Below are 26,259 nucleotides of genomic sequence, written 5' to 3'. Positions count from 1 at the left end.
TGAGTATTTAATATTTAAAGTTAGCGTTGTTTTTTTTTTCTAATTAATTTTCTGTATTATATGATTCTTTTGGGATCTCTTGCTCGGAGGCCCTTGTCATAGGGAGAGAGAGCCTAGATATGTGTCAAGGCAGGTAGAATGTCCATTGAATGTTTGAGCCCATTCTTTAATGCCCCAAATGTTCTTTCCTCCTTGGCTTCAAGTGTCATGTTCGTTTTTTGTTTTCTCTATTTTATTGTTTTTACCCTCTTTCTTGCTTAGCTGGTTAAGCATCAATTAGGTCTACATTGATCATTCTTTCTTCTTGCCATTGTTTCTGGTTAAGCATCTCTTTAGGTTATATTCATCATCCTCTCTTCTTGATCTTGTTTTTGGTTATGCATTTATTCAGGTTAATATTCATTATCGTTTTCTTCTTGACTTTGTTTTTTGAAAAAATGCTATTTGACTTCTAACATTCATTGATATATGATGATAAGATCGGTTGGTACAACCCTTTAAACTTTCCTTGAATACATTGTGTATTCTGTTTAGTATATATTGTAGCTTCAAATCCTCATCCAATAGATTTTCTAGTGTTTGTATCAAGCTCACCTTTCTTTAATTCTATCTTTAATTGGTTCACCTCTTTCCATTTTTAAAAATTGTCAATCATTTAATAGTTGGGTATACTTGTTCCTTTGTTTCAAGGCAATCAATAAAGTGAAATCTCTCCTTTAGTATTTTGCCAAAAATATGATTCTTAGAAAACAAATTTTAGTGGTACAACCTCTAGGAACTGAAGTGTGGTTGTTGCGGTTACAATTCTCTTTAGGTACAAAATTGAACAATGAAGCATTTGGTTGTTCTCAAAGGGCTCAAATTAGCAGTTGTATTTGGGTTCCAAAGTTTGCAAGTGGAAGAGGACTGCCTTGTAACCATCAATAGGTAGAGTCATAACCATTTATAAGGCTAGAAATTGAACATCTTAGATTAGTGCTGTCAATTTTACAAGGTTGTGTTTAGTCATTGCTCTAGAAAAAGTAATGTTGTGTTATTCTCTTGTTAATGTGGGGTGGACTAATTTGCCTTCTTTGCTAAGCTCAATGACGATCTAGAGTAGTTGAATTTGAGGCAATTATTGGAGAAGGTCCATGTTCCAAACTTTTGAAATGTTCTTGCATGTTTGTGTGAGGGGAAGTAATCTCAATTTTCCTAGGGAATTGACTTCATTTGAAAATCCTTTATGCGGAAATGATTGTCCAACTTTTATCTTAGTTTGCAGTGCGGTACATGTTGCATTCTTCGTTCATGTTTCCAAGTTTATATCTTCTGCACAACTCCCTTCCAATACAACGATGTTGGTTCACGTCTTGTATTTATAAATTATCTTTGTTCAATGTTGGTAATTTTCAGCTTGTTTGGTTTGCACCTCATGCTATGAAAAGGGGGTTTTCAATTATAGAGTTTCCTCATAGAGATGCAGTCTTTGATTGCTACTTATCAAAAACATTTTAGCATTACATACGTTTCGACTCTGCATTTTGTGAAAGAGGTGTTGGGTGGGCTTGCAATTCACGGTTTATCTAGATAAGGAAATCTAATATAGAGGATTTCATTCATAAATTGTTAGATTGGAAGCTCAATTGTTTGATTTGGTTGCAAGGTAATGAATTCTCTGTAGAACCGTTTGTCCCTTGTAATGATCTCTTTCTTTTTGGGAATATTCTATTGGAATGAATGAATGAAGATATTTAATGATGTCCATGAGATTGATCGGTATAAGGGACCAGGGATCACAACCTGAAACTAACTCCATATTCCTCTCCATGCCCGATCTCTTGCTATGAATTTTGACAATCAAACTAACAGTCTGCTTGATCTTATCCTTCTCAAATAAACAATGCATGTTTTTCAACCTTCAGGATGACTTCGTATTGCGCACATATGTCCTCATATGTTGCACACTCAATGAGAAAGTGCCATTTAGTCTCAATCAAACTATTTTTGCAAGACCTGCAAGTCTTCTCTTTCCACTTCTCTTTGGGCCTTTTCCATCTACCTGTCTTGCATTTGAGATGATGCAAATCAGTCCTCAATTGAGTTGTTAACACCCTGGCTTTCCCTTTAATGTTTGCCCCCAGGTAAGCTTAATCACCATGTTCCTGTGTTGGGTCAAACTTAACACTCCATGTTCTCAACCACTTTATGTTTTGTTTTATCCAAGTTTTCTTCTTGTGGACCAAATCCTCTTTCATTGCCATTATGGGCCATTGCCAGTTATACATTATTTTAAGCTTCTTTAAATAGCTTATTGGCCAAGTTATCGCCGCTACCTCCAATGGGAAAATACTGGCTTCTGCTAATAGAATTTCATATGGCATGAGGTCTTGATTTTGGAATTACTAGTGAATAAATGCTATTGAATCCTCTCTGTATCCACCCACATTTTGTCATGCTGCCTCCCCAAATGTAATGACTAAACATCTAGAAAATATGCAACCACTAGTTTGCAAATAAAATGAGAACAAAATAAACAACTTATAATTTTAATTTTCTTGTCAATTTCAGTATAGTGTAATGACTAACTAAGTGGTTTAATGAAGAAATATCAAAGCTCAAGACCCTAGAAATGTTTTTTCACATAAAAGAACACATGACAAGTTTATTTCCAAGAAGAAATAACAATTTCATTATAAAGAAAATGTGATATCCCCATTTTGATATATATAAATAACTATTATATAATATTAAAATGATTAATAATGTATATAAATAAAAAATATAAATTATTATATATATATCATAAATATTATCATATATATATATATATAGTTATATATATTAGATATTAAAATACTATTATTGAATATAGATAATTAATATATATACACTTATATCAACTATTGACAATTACATCTTAATTACTTATTAAAATAGTTTTATTAATTACAAGGAATATGGTTTATATAATTAAATATAATATATAATTATATAATTATATTTAATATAATAATATATAATATAATTATCTTATTAATATAATTAATATTAATGAAAGGGCATGACTCTTGGAGATACCTATATATATATATATATATATATAGGATACCAAATAATGAAAAGGATATCAGATAAAATCATAAAAATATTATGAAACGGATACAAATAAAAAGACAAATAAGTAAATGTCTTGAAACAGGTCATTACAAGTGGTATCAGAGCATGATTTTGCTATCCTATGGAATAGTGATGAATAACTAAGAAGAATGAAATAAAAAGACATCCAACTTAACATTTTCAAGCATAGGAAAACATATAATATGTTCAAATATGCAAGGCACTAGCGGAGGAATATATGACATATATGACTCAACAGAGCTGATACGAACAAGAGACTATCCCAATTATTATGTATTAGAAACAATCAGGTGAATTGGGGACAATGGAATTACTAGCGATTAAGTGTACAATCACCAGCTAATGAAGTGTTGATAGATATCAATCCTAATAATAATCTTCTTTTCATATCAGAAACCGATGGTTTTAGGAAAGGAGTAACACTAAGTTCATGCTAATATATATCCATTTAGAAATTTCTCGAATGACTGTAAATAGAAGCCAACATCAATTTACAGATGAAATACGTTACTAAAGTATTGAGCATGCTAATTCATTAAAACATTAAGGCAATTGGAATTATTACTTGCTGCAGCCATTGATTCAGTGGAGGAAATACCAAGTTAGCAACAAGGAAAGGACGCAATGGGCATCACGTCAGGAATCAGATCCAAATAATACAAGGTTGCATAGAATAGTCAAACATATCACTGATTCATCTAGACAAAAAGGATGATACTACTCTTGTAAGGAAACCAACCAATCTGGCAATCATCTAATTACCAGTTAGAGAACACAACTCTTTAATTAATACCACAAAAGTATTTGTTCAGCATAAATCAACTATTTCGTTTTAGAAAGACAATTATGGGAATAAACAATCAAAGAAGAACTAGAGAACTCTAAATATATTGATCATACCTACTAGCACCAATCGAAGATGACTTTGCAATGTCATGGTGATGATTGAAAATTGCCCAATCCAAGATACCATATGGAATTGACAATGGTCAATTGGAAAGAAAGCTGTAGACTTACATTGCCTTGAGTCGGTCTTAGGATACAAAATCAAGGTGATTATGCAAAAACAAAGTTTTAAAATGAAAAGGGATATCATAGGGACGCAATCTAATACCCTTCGTACCATTCTTCGAATGCTTAATTGGCAAAGGATTCAAATGCTATCTTCCAATCTATTTGGTGGATCACATATCTAGCACTACTGATAACTCCTATATCCAAGTCATATGGTTATTGTATTCAATTTTGTGCTGACAAGAACACACATATAATGGCCAATCACCCTAAATATATGCAAATAATCGAACAAGATTATGTTTCTTCTCAAAAAATTAAAAAATAAATAAATTCATATCCTTTATAAATGACATGGCAATGTTGATCTTCAACAATATGAATATGTAGCAATCATCTGTACTGCCGTTCACTGGTCATTCTTTTCATCTTCAAAATATTACAACCATTTGCCTTGTTCTTTTTTATTCCCTTGACCTTGGGGGCATGGTGCTACTAGAATGTTGTTCTACTGCTGTCTTTTTCTTTGTGTTTACTGTTGTTCCATGATGTTTTGTATGGCTAAATTTTCTCTTAGTTGTTGTCCAAGGGTGAGGCCATTTCAAAACACCTCTTTCTAGTTCATAGCTCTGGTCAAGAATGCTTATCCATAATCAAATAATATAAAGGATTGAGAGTAACTGGCTCCAAATTCAAGTCTCATTTCAACATTCCTAATGTCATTGAATATTTGGCCATTTCACTGCACAATGTTAGGTGTTCAACTTTTATATTCATGATTTAATATGACTATAATGTGCCCTAAATATTCCGAGAGTTTTTAACAAAACACAAAAGTGAAACGCACACTTTAATCTCAAGAGTTGTTGTTTAAAGTCTCTATGAATCACTTCCTCTTTCATTTAAACACCATACAAAGACGAAAGGAATATCACTCTTCATTTATATTGCATACTCCTAACATTCGTACGTAAGGGATGATAGAAGGAAAATATTGGATGTGGAACCTATCTGCAAAGATCCAATTAAAGTGATAATGTTTGGATGGAACAAATAAGCAATTGATTAACTATCTATTCCATGCTTACTATTATGCGACTTGGTAACAAGATTTTACTTCTCAATAATTATTGAGTGAAGGTAATAACAAATGCATCAACCACCATAAAATGATGGATCTACCAACTATTCAATGTACCAAGTAATTTCATAAAATAGTCACTAGCAAGTCCATGACATGAGAGGGAGTGGTTTATTAATCTAGTTACTAACCCTAATAATACATTTTTTTATGGAGAGGAAAATCAATTAAGAAATGAAGTTTTTAAAGACCAAGTCACTCCCACCTTAGCTGGTCCATGCACCGTATTGGTATGAAGGATCCCACCGTTTTATTAGATGAAAGAAGCATATTCAAGATAATGATATTAGAGGAAAAATGTAGGAAATATGCCCAAAGTCCAACATATTTCAATTTTCAATGCACTCCATGTGATAATGTTACATCAACATTGGAAAATTATTTCATACTCCTAACTCACCACTTCAACACATAAAGGTAATGAGGTAAGTTATATATTTTCTTTGTATATTTTATTAAGAAATAATTGTTGAGTGTCCTTATTATTGACACATTTTGTTAGTGTGATGAATATTGAATAGTCTAATACCTACTATCATTGGTTCTAATCAAATACTTACAATGAAATGAAATTGAATTTTAAGTTGATAGGTAATAATCAAATAATGATTGAATAGAATTAAGTTTTGAAAATTCTAATATTGAACTTTAAGTGAGATTAGTTTTCAATCATTATCACAAATAATATTATTAAGTAAAAGCAATAAGATTATCTAAGGTCATCACCTTCCAAGATAAGATAAGGCTGGTGGTGGAATGGGCTAGGTGACACCATTCAGAGGTACTAGGTAAGGCCTGTGGTGAAATGAGCATTGGGTTGCATCATCCAAGGGTACTAGGTAAGGCCTATGGTGGAGCAAATACCCCGGGGTAAATCATACAAAGACACTATCTTGGAAATGATGATCAGAGAGAGAGAATAATAATGAGGGGGAACGGTAAGGCCCATGATTGGGTAATAGGGCACCCTATTATAGTTTTTGCTCCCATCCTTAGGAAATAATGAGTTACTAAATGAACTATACTTTTGATTGACAAGTCACTAAATTGAGACCATAAATACCTAGTCAGGGGATTGATATAAGGAAATCCTAAAAAGGAAAACCTATATATAAATGTGTACTAATGATTTTTTTTGTGGTTGTAGGTTCACAATCAAGGAATTGCATAATGTGTGTCTTCATCTGTGTGCATCGTGTTTGCTTCGTGTCTTCATCTATCTGCATCGTGTTTGCTTCGTGTTTTCATCTGTCTGCATTGTGTATGCTTCGTGTCTTCATCTGTCTACATTGTGTAGGCTTCGTGTTTTCGTGCATTCATGTGTCTACTTTGTGTTTGCTTCTTGTTTTCATTCATTAAGATGTATATCTCATAAATCTTTTTGGCTTTTTGTATGGAAATATGTTTTGTATATATGAAGGAACTTGTGTATGAATGATTTTGCTTGAGGACAGGCAAATTCGAGAGGGGAGGATTGTGATATTCCCATTTTGATATATAATTTAATAATAAATAAGTATTATATAATATTAAAATGATTAATAATGTGTATATATATATATATATATATTAGATATTAAAATACTATTATTGAATATAAATAATTAATATATATACACTTATATCAATGATTGACAATTACATCTTAATTACTTATTAAAATAGTATTATTAATTACAAGGAATATGATTTATATAATTAAATATAATATATAATCATATTTAATATAATAATATATAATATAATTATCTTATTAATATAATTAATATTAATAAAGGCATGACTCTTGGAGATATATATATATATATATATATATATATATATATATATATATATATATATATATATATATATATATATATATATATATATATATATATATATATATAGGATACCAAAGAATGAAAAGGATATCAGATAAAAATATTATGAAACGGATACAAATAAAAAGACTAATAAGTAAATGTCTTGAAATGGGACATTACAGAAAATACTCTTACTTTGCATCAATATACCGAAAGGAAAAATTAGAGATGACAAGAAGGAAAAGAGAACCTTACTAATTCACAAAGAGGCTAATAGTTCTTTGAAGACTTTGTTTTCCATAGGACATGAAAAGGGAAAAAGCATCACTGGAGCATTTAGCCACCTAACCATGGATCGTGACTCGATCCCCCTTGCTCACTTCCTACTAGAAGTGAGACTGACCCTCTGCAAGGGATGGTCAATGGTTTGTCGAGTATTTGGAAACTGGTGTAAGAAGACCTACAAATCTAGTTAGTCATACCTTAAAGCTACTGCTAACTTGGTACAACGCCCGACTACAAATGTATCCGATGTTCTTAATCTGACTAGCATCTAATTAGTGTACCTTTGCTAAGAATTCTATCAATTGGAGTTAGAACCTCACCCTAACCCATTTGCACAAGGTTCTTGACCAACTTGATATTTCTCCTAAGAGTTTCTCTTATCTAAACCCCTAATCCCCTAGTGTTGACTTACAAAAAATCTAGGCAGTTCTAGGAATTTAGGGCCCGTTTGGCGAGCGGAATACAAGCAGAATAGGCATATGTAAATTCTAAAAAATTTGAATTCCTCGTTTGGATGCACCAAAACGGAATTGGAATACGAAGTAAAAATGGAATATGTATTCCATTTTTGGCCCAAAAATGGGGTTTTGCAATTCCACCAAAATAGGTGTTATTGGAATACGTATTCCTATTCCATTTTTTTTAATTTTAGAAAACATAAATTTTGGGGTCCGCGAATTCCCATCAAATATTGGCTGAACCAAACAGAGAACAGGAATACGTAGCCCCATTTTCTATTTTGGAATACGTATTCCTATTCCTGCAGCCAAACAGGCCCTTATAGATAGCACTAGTATCCAAATGTACACTGTCATACTTAGATTAAATTAGAAAGATCAGAACACTTCAGCATTTTATATTAGTGATAATTCAAGGTTTCTGTTCAAGACCACTTGAGTTATAACTTGCAATCTTTTAGCATCTGCTTGGTGCCCAACTCTGTTTTATTTTCTTCTCATAATAGGACTGGTTCTAGGATCAGCTGATCCACCTAGCCATAATAATTTCAGTCATCTTCAATAAAGGTTTTGTATGCTTATGTTTGTTGCGAAATTCACCCAATGACTTCCTTATTGAATCTATCTATTCCAAGGTACTGAATTAGACTAAAAGCCATGCACCCTTGGGTAGTCTTAAGTTAGTTATTGACCCAACAACTAACAGAGCATTAGTTCCCTATGGATATTGATTAATTAACTTAAAAAATTTAACTCAAGGAAATCTTAGTTTCCCCTTAGACTCGAGGGAAGCTGACGAGCCATATGGCAGCTGCATTTAACCATTCACAAAATTGGAGGAAAAGGATTATAAGCATAATTAGAAATTGAGAAATAGTTTCATAGTTAACAATAACCATGAAAGAAGTTTTCTCTCTTTGCACGTGTTTCTAGAACTGGATTCACAAAGATTAGAAGTCACTATTGTTAGAAACAATAGTCCACCAAGATAACTGAGAAGGGGGGGGGGTGAATCAGTTATCCAATAATTAAAACATTTATCAACCTTAAATAATCTTAACCATTCAATCAAAGTAATCAGCAACCATAACAAGATGCACATATACAATTACACCAGATATGTTAACTAGGGAAACTTTTGATCAGAGGGAAAACCCCGGTGGGAATGGTGCCCACAAGATGATGTACTAATATAAATATTCCTTGTTAGAGGATGGACTCTGTTAGGAGTCTATTACAACATTTAGTACATATGAGTCCATGTTAGGAGACTTTGAATCCTTGTCAGGAGTTGTGGAAGATAGAAGGACCCACTGTTCAAACAACTTTTGGGGCAAGACCACTGAACTCATTGTCCAACTGATTTTTCAACTATTCCTTGTAGAATAATTGTTTGTACTGAACTTCAACTTCTTTCTCCGAGTCTTGTCAATTGGACCAATCACTGTTGGACCTTGTAGACTAGGTCATGAACCTCGGATCCAAGTATCAAACTTTGGATCACACAATAGGACCTCGACAACAAAGTTTCCTTCACTTTCACTTTGCTTTGCTTAATTTTGCATTTCACTCTTTGTGCTGCTTACAATCATTCGCATCTTATCCATACATGATGAAGGAAAATGTCCTTCCTTTATTCTTAATCCATAAAACAATTCCCTGAGTTGGCTATTACACCTCAATTAATTATTATGGGACCACAATAAGAACACGTTACACTTAGCGATAACATTAATCTTTCACCTTATAACCTGAATAACTTTCCGTACGTGTGATATTATGACGAGCGAGCTTAGCCACGTCATCTCCAACATGTCTTCTTCACATCTTTATCTTTGGTTTCTCAGAATAACAACTCTGATAAGAGATATAACAAGTTTATCAGAACAAGCTTCTTTAAACTCTATCTCAGAACAATCTTCACCGAAACTTGCATAACTTCTTCTAGACTTAATATCTTATGCTTCCGAGGTTAGCTGCATATGCTAGACAAAATGTAATCTCCATTTAACCTCGCTAGTGAAAGTACTCAACGATTTGTCCGTACTAACTTGCTCTTTATCGTTGTTCTTCTGTTAGATACCATAGAAAACTGCCATGTTGACATCAATGAAAAACACAGTCATGAATGTAACATATCATCATGATAATGATCTAATCATGTTTCTACAATACTCCCCCATAGGAATATCATCAGCATTCATGCTTTCAACAATTGTAGGTACAAGAAAATGTTCTAAAACATGAATAAATCTCTTTAAAAATTCCCTACACTCTCCTTCCTTTACTTTAAGCTTTCTTTAGACACAAATTTAACTTTTGTTAAATAAATCCAATCTTCTCGAAATTCCCTAGCATTTATCCTTATTGTAACATCCTTTTAGGGAACACAAGAAAAACTTAGCTAGTTAAGTTACAATGTTTACTGAACTTTTTTTTTTCCTTAAAAGTTTATGCAACATCAAGATCACAATGCAAAAGCAATATAGCACATACACATCAAATACACATTAAGCAATACAAATTAAGTTCCCATTTCTCAAGGGTTCCTTCACGTTGAATCTAATTTGAATAATTATTATTAATTAGATTTAATCCTAAGTACAATGTCCATAACCATAATGAAATATTAGATACATGATCTCATAAACAAACTCATAAGTACAACCGATACAATGTACATCCAAATACACAATATTCATTGCACATGTCATAGAGTATGTAATAATGTTACAAGTACAATACAATATTGTACATCATCTTATGAGACCTCAAGATACAAAGTACATGATACATAGACAAATCAACTGAGAATAAGAGTAAGTCTCCAAGAATTAGAATGAGAATAGTATAGTTGCAACAATGGATCATCCATCACCGATGCAAATCTTTGGGGATCTCAATGATTCGCTAACTCTTGACCTCGTGGTAATCTAATAAGGTATACTCCCACCTTGCTGGGGAGATAACATACGATCTACGATCTGCACATGGATATCAAACCACAAATGCAATTCCTAGGCAAAGAATCTTGAAAGCTTTCTACCTCAAGGGTACCAAATTATTAATTAAGAATAGATAACAAATGCCGAAACAACAATTGACCAAAACCAAAACTGCATACCAAAATAAGTACTAGTTTCAAAGAGAACAATCATTGAAAGAATAACAACTTCCAAATCAAATACCAATCATCAAAAGAGAAATAACCAACAAAATAACAATCACCAATAAGCATCAATCACCAACCATAAACAACACCCACCAAAGGCAAATACACCTATGGAGGAGACTTAGGTTACATATTCAAGAGTGTCATCACATGGTCAAACTACTTGAGTTACCTTGGACTATTCTCTCACTAGACCTAAGACCCTCAAGTGTTGAGTTATCTTAGATTGGTAACTCGAGACCCATACCCTCAATGTGACCCATGTAGATCTAGAATACACTCTCGTGGAGACTAGGAATACAAGTCATACCACTCACTACTTATCATCCCATTCCCATCTTAGCCTATACCAACACTCAAGGCATAAGCGAGGTAACATCACTATTTATCTTTTTAATGTTTTATCCCAAATATTAATTAGTACGTTTTCACTTATTACCAAACTAATGATAGGTTACTCTGGCACTGATTACTTTGGGTCTTGAACCCTTATTGTAAGTCATTGCTTAGGATTTACCAAGACAACCTCTTCTAAGCTCACAATCACAAATATGTCTCATAAACCATAAAGTAATGATAATTGATTTCGGTTCCATAATAGGCAATTGGAACTCATATATGTTCTTAAAACCAAAATATCATGTATGCTTAAAAAAAATACACTATAAACATGATGCAGGAGCATCCTGGGTTGCCTTGCTATTCTGCTCATCCTAGTTCATTATGCTTGTTATGCCGAGTTTAGTCATTGTCAAGTTCTAGTGGTTGCCAAGTTGTAGTTGCTGTTGAGTTGTTCTAGTGGTTACCGAGCTATTCAGTGTTGGCTGAGTTGTCTAGTATTGACCGAGTGCTTTGGTGGCCGAGCATTCCTTCATGTGCTGAGTGAACCTGATATTTGTTGATGCTCAGTTCCTTCTTTGATCGAGTTTGTCTGTGATTGGTTCAAGCTGACTTATGTATTTAATTTGGATCGAGAATTTAATGTTAGGATCTTGTCTTGGGATGTGTGCAGACCGTTTAAGGTCGACCTTTTTTATTATGTAATGATCTAGAATCTTCAGCAAGCTCCTTTGGAAAGTATAAATAGGGGTGTTTAGGTTTAGGTTAGGCATGACTTAGAAAGTTGAGAACAAATGTTCTTGGAAGAGCGAATTAAGAGTGGGATCGTGGATTTTGTGGTTGTATCTTTGTATTTGGCCGAAACCTAGAAGGCCTTACAGTTGGGTATGTATGTTGATAGGCCTTACAGTTGGGTATGTATGTTGATAATCAGATGAATCAATAAAATATTTGTTGTTCCTTCTCTCCTTGGTGCTATTCTTTGTGTTGTTTGCTTCCGTTGTGTTTACTTAGCAAGGTGGTTGGATAGTTAGGTTTGCCTCTGGCCCTAGCTTTTTAGATCTCGTCTTGTGTCAGGTGGTATTAGAGCTTGAGGTTCGTCCTTGTGGAGATTGGATTGTTTAGAACCCTAAGTTGAATTTGGTTGTAGGGTGGTAGATCCGCGGATTTGACTTATAGCTTGCAGAGGGTTACGATCTTGTAGGAGCTTAATTGTAAAGATGGATCGAGGTAGAGGAAATGCTAACACTACTATTATGGACATGTTGAGACAAATTACAACCACATTAGATGTCGTGGAGATAGCCCAGAGGAGAGGAGTGCATCTTGATGATGTGAGTGATGATGAAGCAATAGCACCAAACCCTAATTCAGAACCTGAGGAAGATTAGGATGAGGAAAAATTGTTGAGTGTTGTCTAGGGCACATTCAAAGCCTGTTGTGGAAGTTGTTCTTTATGATGGAATGTTGGACACCAATGTTGTGTTGGATTGGATCTCTAATATGGGGAAGTTCTTTGAGTTTGAAGGCACTCCTAATAATAGGAAGGTAAAGATTGCAGTCACTAGGTGGAAAGGTCATGCCCTACTATGGTGGGAGCATTTGCAAATAGATGGACAAAGAGGAGGAAAAGAGAAGATCAATACCTGGTTGAAAATGGTGAACAAAGTGAAGAAGTTTCTTCATGCTGATTACCAAGTTAGCTTGTTGAGAAAGATGCAAAATTTGAGACAAAAGGACATGACTGTGAAGGATACACTAAAGAATTCTATAGATTGGACATCAGATTTGGACATGTGGATGATGAGGTTGAGAAAGTTGCAAGATACCTAAACGGATTGAGATTTGGAATTCAAGATGAGATAAGTTTTGTGAAATTGGAAAGTGTGGAAGAAGCATATCAATATGCCTTGAAAGCTAAGGAGATATTGACATTGAAGCATGAAAAAAGATAGAGAGGTAGAGGTGGTAGATTCCAGAGAGGCAGAGGTAGATCTTATGGAGAAAGTGGCAGATCTGACAATTTTGTGCAATATAAGTGCAAATCTGAATGAAAAATTGATGAGAAAGGCAAGATTGAGTGGAAAGGTGGTAGTTCTTACCAAGGAGGTATTAGTTCTTACAGAGGAAGAGGTAATTCTTATTCTAAAGGTGGTTTTCATGGTAACTGTTTCGGATGGGGCAAAGAAGGGCATAGATCCTTTGAATGTAGATACTTTGGTGAAAATGAAAGTGGTAGCAGGAATATTGTGATACAAGGTGAATCTGTGCACCCTTAGAGTGATCCTGAGCTTGGAGAAAATTTGATGGTGAGAAGAACTCTTTGCAATGAGAAAATTGAGGATAAAGAACCTATTCATAGGAGAAGTCTTTTCAAGACCAAATGTAAGTTAGTTGGGAAATGCTGCAAAGTGATCATCGACAGTGGAAGTTCAACAAATTTGGCATCAGAGGAGCTGGTTACAAATTTGGTGTGACCAAGTGGTTGAGATAAATTAGGATTTAGAATTGAAATCAAGTGATTTGTGAGAAAATGAGTTAGAATCATTAGAAAATCATTGTTCTAGCTTCAATTTTGACTTCAAATACCAAGGACAGTTTGTGGGAGATAACATTGCAGAAGGCATGCTGAATTCTAAAATTTTGCTAAGCCTAGAATATTTTGAAAACCCCCAAAATCAAGAATTTGCATTTTAACTCCTATGAAGTTGAGACCTATCTCAAACATCCTCACAGTATTTATACAAATATAACTTAAAGTCAACTTATACTTAAATGTTATATTTGTATAAATCCTCCTGCCCTTTAGCTGAAAAATGACTAAACAATGCTTTAAATGCAAATTGGTATAAAAAATGACATTTTTGTGTGTTTGACATCTTATTTTGTGCATAGACATGTTTTCACAAAACTTGCCAAGCAATTAGTCTCCCATTTTTGGTCAAAAATTCGGTGATTTTTTCACCAACCGAGTCGCACGTAAACCTGGGAAAAATCTTGCCAGTCCCAAAAACTCAGCAATTAGCAGGAACTCCTTGATTTTTGAGCGATTATTTCAACTATGTTCCTAGGTATTATTCGAGAGCATCTTATCTTCATATATACCATTTGACATATAGTTTGTCCCCCAACTCAAAAAATGTGTGTTTGAGTCCTGATATTTTTTGCCACCAAAATTTTTGGTTATAAATCTGGATGGTTTTGATTCTATTTTATTTTTTACATATAATTATAGTAACATGGGGATGCGTCCCCCACCTTTTTTCCCCACGTCCTGGAGACGGGGACACACTGGGGACTTGGGGACTCCGTTCACTTGTTCCCAGCGGTGCCACCAAATTCCGCCACCTCCATTGAGGATGGGGGGCGTCTCAGTGTTGACTATTTGCTGATTTGACTATTTATGTTCAATGTTCGATGTAATTCAATCCAATGTTCAAGTATTTACTCTTTTACATCAATTATATTCTAAATTATAATACATCTTTTCATAACTAGCATTTTATGTACCATATGTATAGTATATAGAACCCCCCATGTCCCTCGTCACCATCCCCCCACCATCCGCTAACCGTTCCCAAATTCAAGCCCCTCTGTCCCCCCGTCCTGGAAACTTGTCCACCCATTCGAACATCCCCCTGTCCCCCAAGGCGGTGTAACTATGCTTATAATTATTGTGAACTAAGCTCCACTATCCATTTTCCACATCTTTGGATTTTGAATTGTCCCAAATGAAATTCCTTTTTGGTAGAGATTCAGTCGTAGCCTTCATGGAAACTGATATCTCTTCTAACTCTTGACAAAGTTCAAACAAACCTCTTTACACTCTTCTTGTGGTATTTCAAACTTTTCAAGTTGTGTATATGATCCCTCTAAACATTTTGAAACAGGAATTTGGCTGATATTGATATCAAACAATTTTTCTGCCCAACCTTGCAGCTTTTCTCATATCTCCGTCGCTTCTTGCTATATGGGGTTGAATCATTAGTCTGACTCTCTAAATTACTGTTCGTATATGCTCGCATATGATTCTCTCATGCTACTCTGCCAAATTTGCCGAGGACAACATGCATCTAGTTTAAGTTGTGATTTAATAGTTGTGATTCATGACTTGAGATATTACCTAAGACTACCTTTGGTGATTCTCTTTAAAATAATCACAGTACTCAATTTATTTTCTTGTCCAACAATATTGTTAACAAAGTTGCGCATTAATAACTCATGCAAAACACACCTGGTACCTGTTATGCTACCTACACAATTGTTTTTCTGGATAAAGACTAATTGAGTTGTGACTGATCAAAGGTGATGTACAAATCAATCGAACCATCTATTGTTTGTAAATGCTCTTATGCAACATTTTTTGCTTTAGGCTTAGACCAAGTTGCCATCCATATTACCTTAAACATTGTGATCTGTTACTGAAATGATTATTGTCTAATTTAACACTAATGAAAATGATGGTGACACATACTTCTAGTTTTAATGGTGGATATATTTTTTCCTGCTCTTTAATTAACCAATAATATTCGTTTTGATCAGATGTGGGATGGGTTGTGTACTTTCCAAAGCTGTTTCGGCTTGTTTATGGCTGTTTGCATGTTTGGCTGCCATCATGTGTCTTCAAACTCTTAGATGGGTTTTACTTAGGATTGTATGGTTTATTTTCACTTCCTCCATATGTAGACCCACTGGGTGGTAATGACTGAATCAAGATGTAAGGGCATTTAACCTTCTTGCATATTTTTTTGTTCAAGAGAGAAGCATTTTCTCATGGTTCTCTTTATTTATTATTTTTCCTCATTTCATTACTATACATCTGTTACAGTTATGACTTTTTTCCTCTCTAGTTTGTTTAATCTAACACTGTCCCAGCTATTTACAGCTTGTATCTCTGTTAGGTCCATATTGTTATTGCTTATGAATTATTTTTGAAGTTGATAGTGCACTAGACAGAAGAGCTTTGATTCATTACATGGCCATACACACACACACACAAAAACATTGAGATTTGTGTCTTGTACTGCATGAAACAACACAACTTGCATTTTGGGAGCCTATGGGGTTCCCTCTAGCATAGGCAATGAGAACTAACATTTCAAATTTGGTATCAACATCCACACATTTTGTTATCTATTCTCAATACATCCTGTCTAGCAACAGTACAGAAGATTAAATTTGGCTTGAAAGACTTGCTATTCTTGGATTTCCATGAATGCGATCCTTGCATCTGTGACCCTGCTGAAAAAGGTTGCCACTAAGCTGTATGATGTTTGAAAACTAAGAAAGCATATTGCAGAGGATCACAGAGTGCAAATTTAGTCACTTGGCATTATACCTCATTCATTGCCCTACACAGCTGCTTTTTGGGAGCTTGAGTAGTTGTTTTAAATGGAATTCTGAATCTAGTGTACTTTTTTCCATGCACTCTTGCTTTCAAGATCTTAAAATGTTGTAATGCATAGGAAGTCGTGCCATACTTTGGTGTGTCGCTTATTTTATTTTTTTGGTTCACTTTTGTGTTAGTTCTTTATCAGTTGTCAAGAAGCTAAGCAATACTGAATCATTGACTTGGTGTCAAAATTCAGGAAGATGAAAGTCTTAGAAGGTGGAAAGAGAAACTTCTTGGTTGTGTTGATTATGACTCTGCTGAAGGTATATGCCCTTTGCATTCATGCATGAACTTACATAGGGTGTATTACCGTCTCACGATTGTATGTTTTCTTCCATACTTTCAGAAAACATGGAACCAGAAGTTACATTTCAATCTCTGGGGATAATATCATCTAGCAATCAAGAAATAAATTTCTCGTTGCTTTCTGAGAAAAGCACCGATGGCATATCCTTTACTCTGAAGGAAGGTTGCAACTATTACTTGAAGTTCAGTTTTATGGTTCGTCACAACATTGTTTCTGGTTTACAATATGTGAACACAGTTTGGAAAGCTGGACTTAAAGGTACGCTGCATATGGTTCAGCTGAGTGTGAATTTTGTTTTGAGTATATATGGAAGCATGCTAACACTTTGCTAGCCTATACAGTTGATCATATTCATCATATGTTGGGAGCATTTAGTCCTAGGCAAGAACCATATGTACATGCCTTGGAGGAGGAGACAACTCCAAGTGGAGTTCTTGCTCGTGGAACATATACAGCCAAAACAAAGGTTTGTCACTCAAGGAAATGAATGTCCCTTTTAGTGTTTTATTCAAACTTTTCTCATCCAAAGAAAAAAACCAGTTATGGTCTTTATGCTGCCTAGCTTAAACCACTTGTAATGTACACAACTACCTGTTGATTTTTTGCAAAATTTGATTATATTACATCCTGTACAGTTTATAGATGATGATGGAAGGTGTCATCTTGAAGTAGATTATTCTTTTGAGATTCAGAAGGACCGTTAGAAGCCTTGAAATTCAGCCCGTTCATGACATCAAGGTATAGCAGGAGTTGATTTGAATGGGTTGTATTTGTTGATGGTGGGATTATACTTACATTCTATCTTCTTCTCTGTGCTCAATTAAATACATATGTCTGGTTTTCAGTGGTAGCCTTAAAGACACAGCCTTTAAGTTGTATCAGTTGTAAAAAATATGTATTGTTCTACTTAAATTTCACAACTTATAATTTATTCAAATGATATCTTTGCTTCTTGTGTCTACTGTCCCTAGTTGAGTATATGTTCCCAGTGTGTTATACATGAGAAATCAGCAGAGAGATTAGGGTGATATGGACAGTTAGATTTAAACTGAGTACGAGATCTGATTACCTACTATGTAGCTGAAGGGCAGCAACGTGGCAGAAGTTGAACAATGAAAGAGCATTACTGCTGAAATTCCGGTTGTTTTATGATATATCCATGTGGTCAATAAAATGGATTCTATGCTATGATAATATGAAAAGGAACTTCATGTTTTCATTTAGTCATCAATATTTACAAGGTTGCACGGGGACGGGGGTACTTGGGGTACTTAGGGTACTGGTACGGGTATGGGTACAGCTATATTTAATAATAGGGGACAGGGGTACTTGGGTATGTCAAATTTTATTTTTAATTATACTTTTATATTTATAGAAAACTTGAATTTATGAGTCATGACAATAATTTTTCAAATCAAGAAGAGTGATAAAGTTTACAAATGTAATGTATTGTTTTCAATTTCAGATTTGTTATATGTTTGTAATAATAATTTATGATAAATGTTTAGATGCATAACATAGAAGACAGACTTCAAACATGAACAAGAAGATCATAAATCATATGACAATGAAATATTGCTAATGATAAATTTCTGGCTTTAACAGTGATAAAGTTTATTGTTGATCAATATTCTATCAAAATTTCAAACTGACTAGGTATTGAATTAAGCTTGATAAACAAATAACAGAGAAGGAAAACTTTAAACATGAACAAGATCATAAATCATATGATGAGGACATATTGGAAATGACAAACTTATGCTTGAATTGTGATAAAGTTTATTGTTAATCAGTATTCTATCAAAGTTTCAAACTAATTAGGTATTGAGTTAAGCTTGATAAACAACGAGCTGATACACAAAAAAAAATTTGAAAAAAATTATAATCAGAAATCTCAAGCAAGGTCCTTAGCTATGATGCTCTCCATCGAGTACCTGGTACTTGGGATACGTGTACTTGGTACTAGTACCAGGGGTGTGGGTACAAGTACCCATGCAACCTTGAATATTTAGCATGTGGTATTTTAGAAGTAATATGTGGCAGTTATTCGTATGAGTCAAACAATTTTCTGTCTTGACACAATTTCAACAAAAGAGCGCATAAAAAACACGAAACTGACTTGATTCATTCTGTGAAACAATTTGTATAACTCTACTAGGATTGGTTATAAAGGACTAACAAAAAGGCTAACTGCAGTGGGAGGCAACAATATAAAATTTGAGCCAATGCACAGGTCCTTGGTTTTTTTGCCGATACAAAAGGTTTTGATCTGCAGGCTAAAATTGATCTTTCCTCAGTGAATGCAAAATATCTAGAAATCATCAACAGCTGTTAGGAATATTTTTGTATCAATTCACGAGGTTGAAGTTTGGATTCCCTGTATAACATTCATTGATTATATCTTCATGATTTTAGGAACTAATGATTTAATTATCTATACAGGATCTTTAGGCCTTTAACAGTTGAACATTACTTGGACAAGCTACATTCACTGACAGGCTTTTGAAGTCCTTTGTAGACACATTGATTGAATACCTGCCAGCAGCATTGATATGGTGGTATGAATTATAAGTCTCGTTTTTTGACAATTGCCATAAAGCTGTTACAGCAATTTTTTCATTTTGAATATGATTTTCTTCAACGTCAGTTGCATTGTTGAGGGTGTTTCAGTATAAGATATAATGCTAAATCATAGATAATAAATAAGGCAACTTGCATTGATATGAAGAAAGCTGTGATTGGGGAGGCATGGAGATAAATGAAGAATGCACATTGGTGTTTTTATATAGACAAACAAGGAGCGTGTAATTTGGATTTCCAAAGTGATCTTAGTTATTAGAATCTTATGCTTCTAAGCTTGATTTTAGAATGTTATGTGCTGTTTGTTTGCCTTCAATATAAATAGGTTCACACAAAAAAACATTTCTTTTGGTTCACAATACTATAATTTGCTACTTATTGTGTTGAAATGGACTTTCCCTTTAAACCAGGTGCCAAAGAATGACAAAAAGCTCATTTAGGCACCTAGATGGTGCTGAATTCAAATATACTTCAATATAAAAAGAGCTAAAATAAAATAAAATCAGAGCGGAACTAACATGTTTAGTTTGAACATGGCCCTTATATTGACTTGAAGGTTGCAAACTTGTGATGTTGAAAATTTAGACACATGCCTTTTATTCTTACATCTTGGGTCATGTCAACCATGCTTCCTTGATGCATTAACTAGCATACTAGATGCATTTTATGTGCAAGTTAAAAAATAATTTTATTGAGGTTATCAACATCATTAGTTATCCCCGAGATTCAGACTTGACTCCACATCTAGTTTTCAAATATCAAAAATAATTCTATTGAGGTTATCAACATCATCAATTATCCCCGAGATTCAGATTTGACTCCACATCTAGTTGTCAACTATCATAATTCAAATTCGGAGGTCTAGAATTGACATGACTTATTTTTCCCATGTGCAAATCTAAACTCCAAATTTCGTGAATTTTTTAATTTGGTTCCATGTTTCCTCTAATTAGACAACATGAGTTGACCAAAGTGCATTTTGTTTCAAATTGGATCTTAGTGCGTGTATTTAAGGACCAAATTCTATTTCATATAGATGATCAAAGTTATACTGTTATCTTTCATACAAGATTATCATACCAACATTATAAATCATTAGTCACACAATCATCTTAAGGATATTGCATGCTTTATGAATGTCTTCATTCATTGCTGTTATATTGGTCCACATAGGGGTTTGATCAAAGGAGATTACATTTCTTAGCAAGTTGACAAGTAGTGTTTATAGTTACCAACCCTCTTTACGCACATGCTTGAATTGATGAGAGTGGTATATATTATTTTTTTGACTAGTTCAATTATGTGGATCTTGTAAGTGCCCAAGATTGCACAATTTTCTATTAAAGTTGAACGATGATTTAACATTACATCTCATAATAGCTGAGGCATGGATTACAATCTTTTAAACATTTTCCATCTTGGCGATAAATTTTCTCATCCCTTTTAGACTCTTATCTCTTTTTTAGCCCTCACTCAGGTTCTAATTGGTTGCATAACATCAAAGAGCTTTTGCAAACCTTTGATTGAAGAGTCTTTTAGCGTAGCACCAAGCCATGATCTATGTCTAGTTAATGATTCACCATGTGATTGATGGTTGACACACTCAACTCCTACACTCCACTTGCAACTTCGCTAAAATAATTGGTGACAATGCATTGGGTTGCTGTAGTGTCCAAGATATGGGTAAGAACTAGGAACACATATTTCTTTACTTAGGCAAAGGGCATCTCTACTGACAGTCATAACAATCTAAAACATCATTTAATTATCAACCCAAGAATGTTAAACTTGAAATGGGCCAACACAATATATGCATTACCTTCCTTTTTTAGACATGAATTCTATCCTAAATAGTATTATGATGGAATAGAAATGTTGGAAATGAAATTTCTCTAATTCCTATTGCAGGAAACAAGGCCTATACTCAATCTTTAGATCAAATATCACTTTGCCCCTAGTGGCCTAGGAAACAAGGCCTTGTTTCCTATTGCAGGAAACAAGGCCTAGACTTAGTCTTTAGATCAAATATCACTTTGTCCCTAATGCTTGCAGGAAACAATAGATGGCTATGTATTTCCATTTGCCATAGGAACAGTCACATTGAGCTTCTTATGAAAACAGTAACTGGAAGCACGAATGAAAATATTAACATCTAATCTACTTTTCTAAAAATGAAAGAAAGACAACTCCCTAACTTATGCCAAAAATTTGGCTTGTCAGTCCCCTCAACTTAATCTATAGTTGGTCCCTTCAACAGATTGAATTCTTTCTCCTAGCAAATTCTATCAAATCTTCATTAAATTATTGTCCATTTTGTTTTCTAACAAAGCTTCAATAGTAGCCTTTCATCACCTCTAGATCACGCTAGCACCTTTCCTCTAAATCTTTGTCATACATGTTGTCTTCACCTCACATATTAGGCAACAACCAAAGAAGGATAGGTGGCTGTATTACCAATGTAAGCCAATTTTCCTTTATTTTCAAATCATTTCACATGTATCATTTAGCTCTGATGGTACCAATTTTCCTTTCTTTTCAAATCATTTCACATGTATCATTTAGCTTTGATGGTAGCAACTTAAAGAAGGCTGAGGGAATGAGATTCTTTCCTTTGCTGACATGCTATCATATCTCCCCATCTGGTGATGTCTGTGAATCAAGGCAACATGAAGATCATTATTAACAACCCTGTTATACTAATCAAAGACTTGTCTCCTAAGGGGTTCTATATATGGCCTGAACCATTGATCAACCTACAAATTCTTCCAATCAAGATATAGCCTTTGCCCATTCTTTGATTCCTTTCTTACTAGAAGAGGTTGGAAGACTTTTGCATACTTATATGAATCAAATTGCTCCCTCCTAGTGATCTCATTTTGAATCTAAGAGATAAGAGTACTGTTATGAATGTCAACCACATAACACAAAGGATTCCAAGCTGTGTCTTGTGGTACAACAAAGTCATGTAAATAGAATTCACAAAGTAAATATTTGATATGTAAAAGAGAATCCCTATATACCTCATAAAACTCAAAAGAAGTTTTTAGTGAGGGATCTTTCCCTTGCCATAGTCTAATCATTTGAAAATTCAAATACAATTCTTTGAGATACATTGCATTGACATTCAAGCATTTGTAGAACTAACTTGATTACTTGATTGAAATTGTCCTTTAAATTGGCAATCTACACATCCTTGTTTTGAATGATTTTCTTTAACTTGTGAATTTCCATCTCATACATTGTTTGCTGATCAACAATCTCAGTATAACATTCCATCCCTGTGACAAAAAAGGTTACATGAAGAGATGGTCTGATGGTGTCTTCTTTTTCCCCTACTTCGTGCCTTTGTCCTCTCTCATGTTGAGAAACTTGATCATGAAGTTTTGTTGGTTGTTCAATAGTGCTTGTTGTGGGAACTTCTTCCATTCCTTTAGAATCATTATTTATAGGAATATCATCAACTACGACTTTAGCTATTGTATTAGCTGATTGAGCTAGATGCTCTGTTGTATTATCAAACTGAGTTTCTTGTGGCACATGAGGTATACTTTCCTCTGAATTAGGTAGCACCTCATCCATTTTATCCCTACTATATTGACTACCTCCTTCTATCTATTTCATCACTTTCTCACCTTCATTTGATATTAACATTATTTCCTCCTGAAGAGTCTTTTGCAATCTGCTCTGCCACTTCTTCATGTACTTGATCTACAGGTACTCCCTGTTCCATCTCGTCAATCCTCTTAGGCACATCTACAATTATAATCACTTTGGGTAACTTCTAACTAAGCATTACCTAATCCTCATTTTCTTCAAGTACCTCCTCAACCCGCACTTCCAACCTTTCACCTTCCCAAGGTTGCCTCATTAATTCATCTTGCATTTGCTATGCCTCTGCCAAATCATCAAGCCTAGGTCTTGAATTCATTTCTTCATTCGCATTCTACTCTACTTCCTCATGAACTATATATTTAGAATGTTCTTGAGGAGAGGAAGAGGGTATAGGCCGTGGACAAAGATTTTGGGAAGAGTAACTAGATTCCAAGTTTATAGTGGACTGTAGAGGTGAGGTTTGGTGGCAGATTCTAGTGTTTCTTCACTGAGGAGTGGGTATTGATTTAGGTTTCTTGAACATAGTGGTTGTATGAGATGAAGTTTTCTAAGGTTACTTTCTTTTAATATCCTTCCTAGTGATTTGAGGAATTGGCTATTGTGGAGGTTCATCACACATTTACTCTTTGCCCTTATGACTAGAAGGTCTTGCTTCTAAGGATAAAGCTTTGGATTTGACCTAGACATTCTTTTAGACAGAGGTACATTATCTATGGAATTCGATGAATTAGAGGCTAAGGACTTAGATGGGGAAGATTCATTTGTGGAAGACTCTTGAATTTGCAATTTCTTACATTTATGGGCAAGAGGTTGACCCTTAGGGATGACATTCTAGGGTCTAGGTTCAAATATTCCACAAATCACAAATTATTCCCAAGTCATCTAGGAAACAATCCTAAGTGACCTCTCCACAAGCAACTTAATTAAACAATGTTGCAAAACAAAGTGCAATCTACCTTTCTTATACTCAGTAGAGGTATTTGAAAGCAAATTTTAAAGAAAATAAAAAATATTCATCAACCTACCTTCACAGGTGATGTGCTTGATAATGTATGTTGTCTGTGCCATCCATTTTGGAGGAAGACTAACCCTCTTTGTTCCTTGTTTGTTTGTATCAAGAGGAGGGTCTCTTGGCTTTGTGAACTCAACCCTTGCATTTCTGACATCCTTATTATGTGGAAACATTCCTGTTCTTGTGGTAAACGAGTAATTTCTGCACTATGGTTGATAGATGCATCAATTATCACCCCTTTTACTCTAGCCTTGCCATCTCTAAATGTTTTGACAAACTCCTCAACAATATCCTCGCCAAACATAAGCAACTTAAGAAAATAATCAAGCTAGCCATACCTGCAGAGTTTTGGTAAATGCTTCACATCTTGTAACAACATATAGTGGTCTATTGGTTCATGTCTAATAAGTGAACCACCCATTTCATTTCTTCTTCAAAACTCAACACTCTTTTTGCAAAAAAACACATAAATCCCAAAAAAACTTCTACAAATTTGATACTTCAAACTATATATATCCCCTTCTCTCAACCAAAATTGTGGAACTACATTCAACAAATAATTTTAAGGTAGAAAAGGACTTGAATAGAGCACATATGTTTGATCATGCAAGATGTTTTTGTTGTGATGTGGAGCCTAATCAGACTCAGAGGTTTATTTGGCGTGGTTTCTCCCTAGATTATTTCTATGGGGGTTTGGGGGCAGCGCCCCCAAGAAGGGTTCAAGGGGCAGTGCCCCAGGTGCGCACCCTATTGCAGTATAGGGTGGGGTTGAGGGGTAATGCCCCCGCAGGGGTTTTCAGGGGTAGCGCCCTCGAAGCCAAAAATGACCTTATATTGTAAAAGGCATCAACTATTATTTTTCTATTAGATGACTTATTCTAGCCCTAATTTTGTAAGTGACAAAAGCTTGTATAAAATGGCTTAGGGTTAGGGATTTCATAATGTATGGTGATATTGTAGCTTCTTGTAGCGGTATTGAGCTATAAGGGATTGTATATTGTAATCACTAGATAATAATAATGATATTGGACTTGCTGTTGGTGGACATAGCCTAGGGATTGGGTGAACCATGTTAAATTTTTATGTCTTGTGTTCTCTTTTGTGTATTTTATTATTTTCTAATATTGGTTATATTTGCATGTAACTATTATTCTTGTCTGTGGTCGTCATTTTTTTTAGCTAGATCGTCATTGTACTTTTTTTAGTGATCCTTTGTAGGAAGGTCTCACGGTTGAGTGGGAGTGATGGCAGATGAGGGTAAGCTGAAGGTTGAGAAGTTTAATGGGTAGAACTTTAAGTTATGGAAAATACAAATGGAGGAGTATCATTATCAGAAGGATTTATGAAAGCCATTGGAAGGAAAAAAAAGAAACAAGGAACTATGACAAATGAGGACTGAAAGATTTTAGATAGAAAGGTACTTAGAAGTATTTGATTATGCTTAGCACCATCAGTGACATTTAAAATTACAAAAGCAAAGATGATGGAAGAGTTGATGTGAACCCTAGCAAAATTGTATGAAAAGCCCTTCGCTTCAAATAAGTTATTTCTCATGAAGCGTTTGTTTAATATGAAGATGTTAGAAGGTGGATCTATTGCAGACATATTGTTACTAGTCAGTTATTTTTTGTGAATGTCAATTTTGATGAATAAATTAGGGCTCTCTTGATTTTGTGTTATTTGCCGGAAAGATGGAATGGCTTGACAATGGTTGTGTTATTTCTCATGAAGTGTTTGTTTAATATGAAGATGTTAGAAGGTGGATCTGTTGCAGATCATTTAAATGATTTTAATATTGTTACTAGTCAGTTATCTTCTGTGAATGTCAATTTTGATGAATAAATTAGAGCTCTCTTGATTTTGTGTTATTTGCCAGAAAGATGGAATGGCTTGACAATGGTTGTGAGTAATTTTATTTCTAGATCTAATACCCTAATATTTGATGATGTGATTGGTGTTATTCTAAGTGATAAAACTCGTAGGAAAACTTTAGGTGGATCTACATCAAGAAGTGCTTTGAAC

General features: G+C 34.4%; 1 protein-coding gene across 5 annotated transcripts in view; it reads left to right on the top strand.

The window, feature by feature from the left end:
* The window catches only part of LOC149529165 (rho GDP-dissociation inhibitor 1-like), a 28,988-nt gene extending 9,081 nt beyond the window's left edge, over positions 1-19,907 (top strand). For 3 of the 5 annotated variants that reach the window (XM_089809807.1, XM_089809808.1, XM_089809809.1), the window contains exons 3-6: positions 16,923-16,989; positions 17,073-17,291; positions 17,375-17,499; positions 17,669-18,256. In XM_089809807.1, coding sequence (XP_089665933.1) covers positions 16,923-16,989; positions 17,073-17,291; positions 17,375-17,499; positions 17,669-17,737 — 480 coding nt within the window. In that variant the 3' untranslated portion in view covers positions 17,738-18,256. Of the gene's footprint in view, positions 1-16,922; positions 16,990-17,072; positions 17,292-17,374; positions 17,500-17,668; positions 18,257-19,475 lie in introns of those variants that run through there. The other 2 variants (XM_089809810.1, XM_089809811.1) reach the window with 1 other exon arrangement.
* The last annotated feature ends 6,352 nt before the right edge of the window (positions 19,908-26,259 follow it).

This window comes from Cupressus sempervirens, chromosome 11 (genome assembly GCF_028749045.1).
Source record: "Cupressus sempervirens isolate cs-2001-9-10 chromosome 11, ASM2874904v1, whole genome shotgun sequence".
NCBI classification, from domain to species: domain Eukaryota; kingdom Viridiplantae; phylum Streptophyta; class Pinopsida; order Cupressales; family Cupressaceae; genus Cupressus; species Cupressus sempervirens.
Note: the sequence above shows the minus strand (reverse complement) of the source record. Positions and strands in the feature narration are given on the sequence as shown.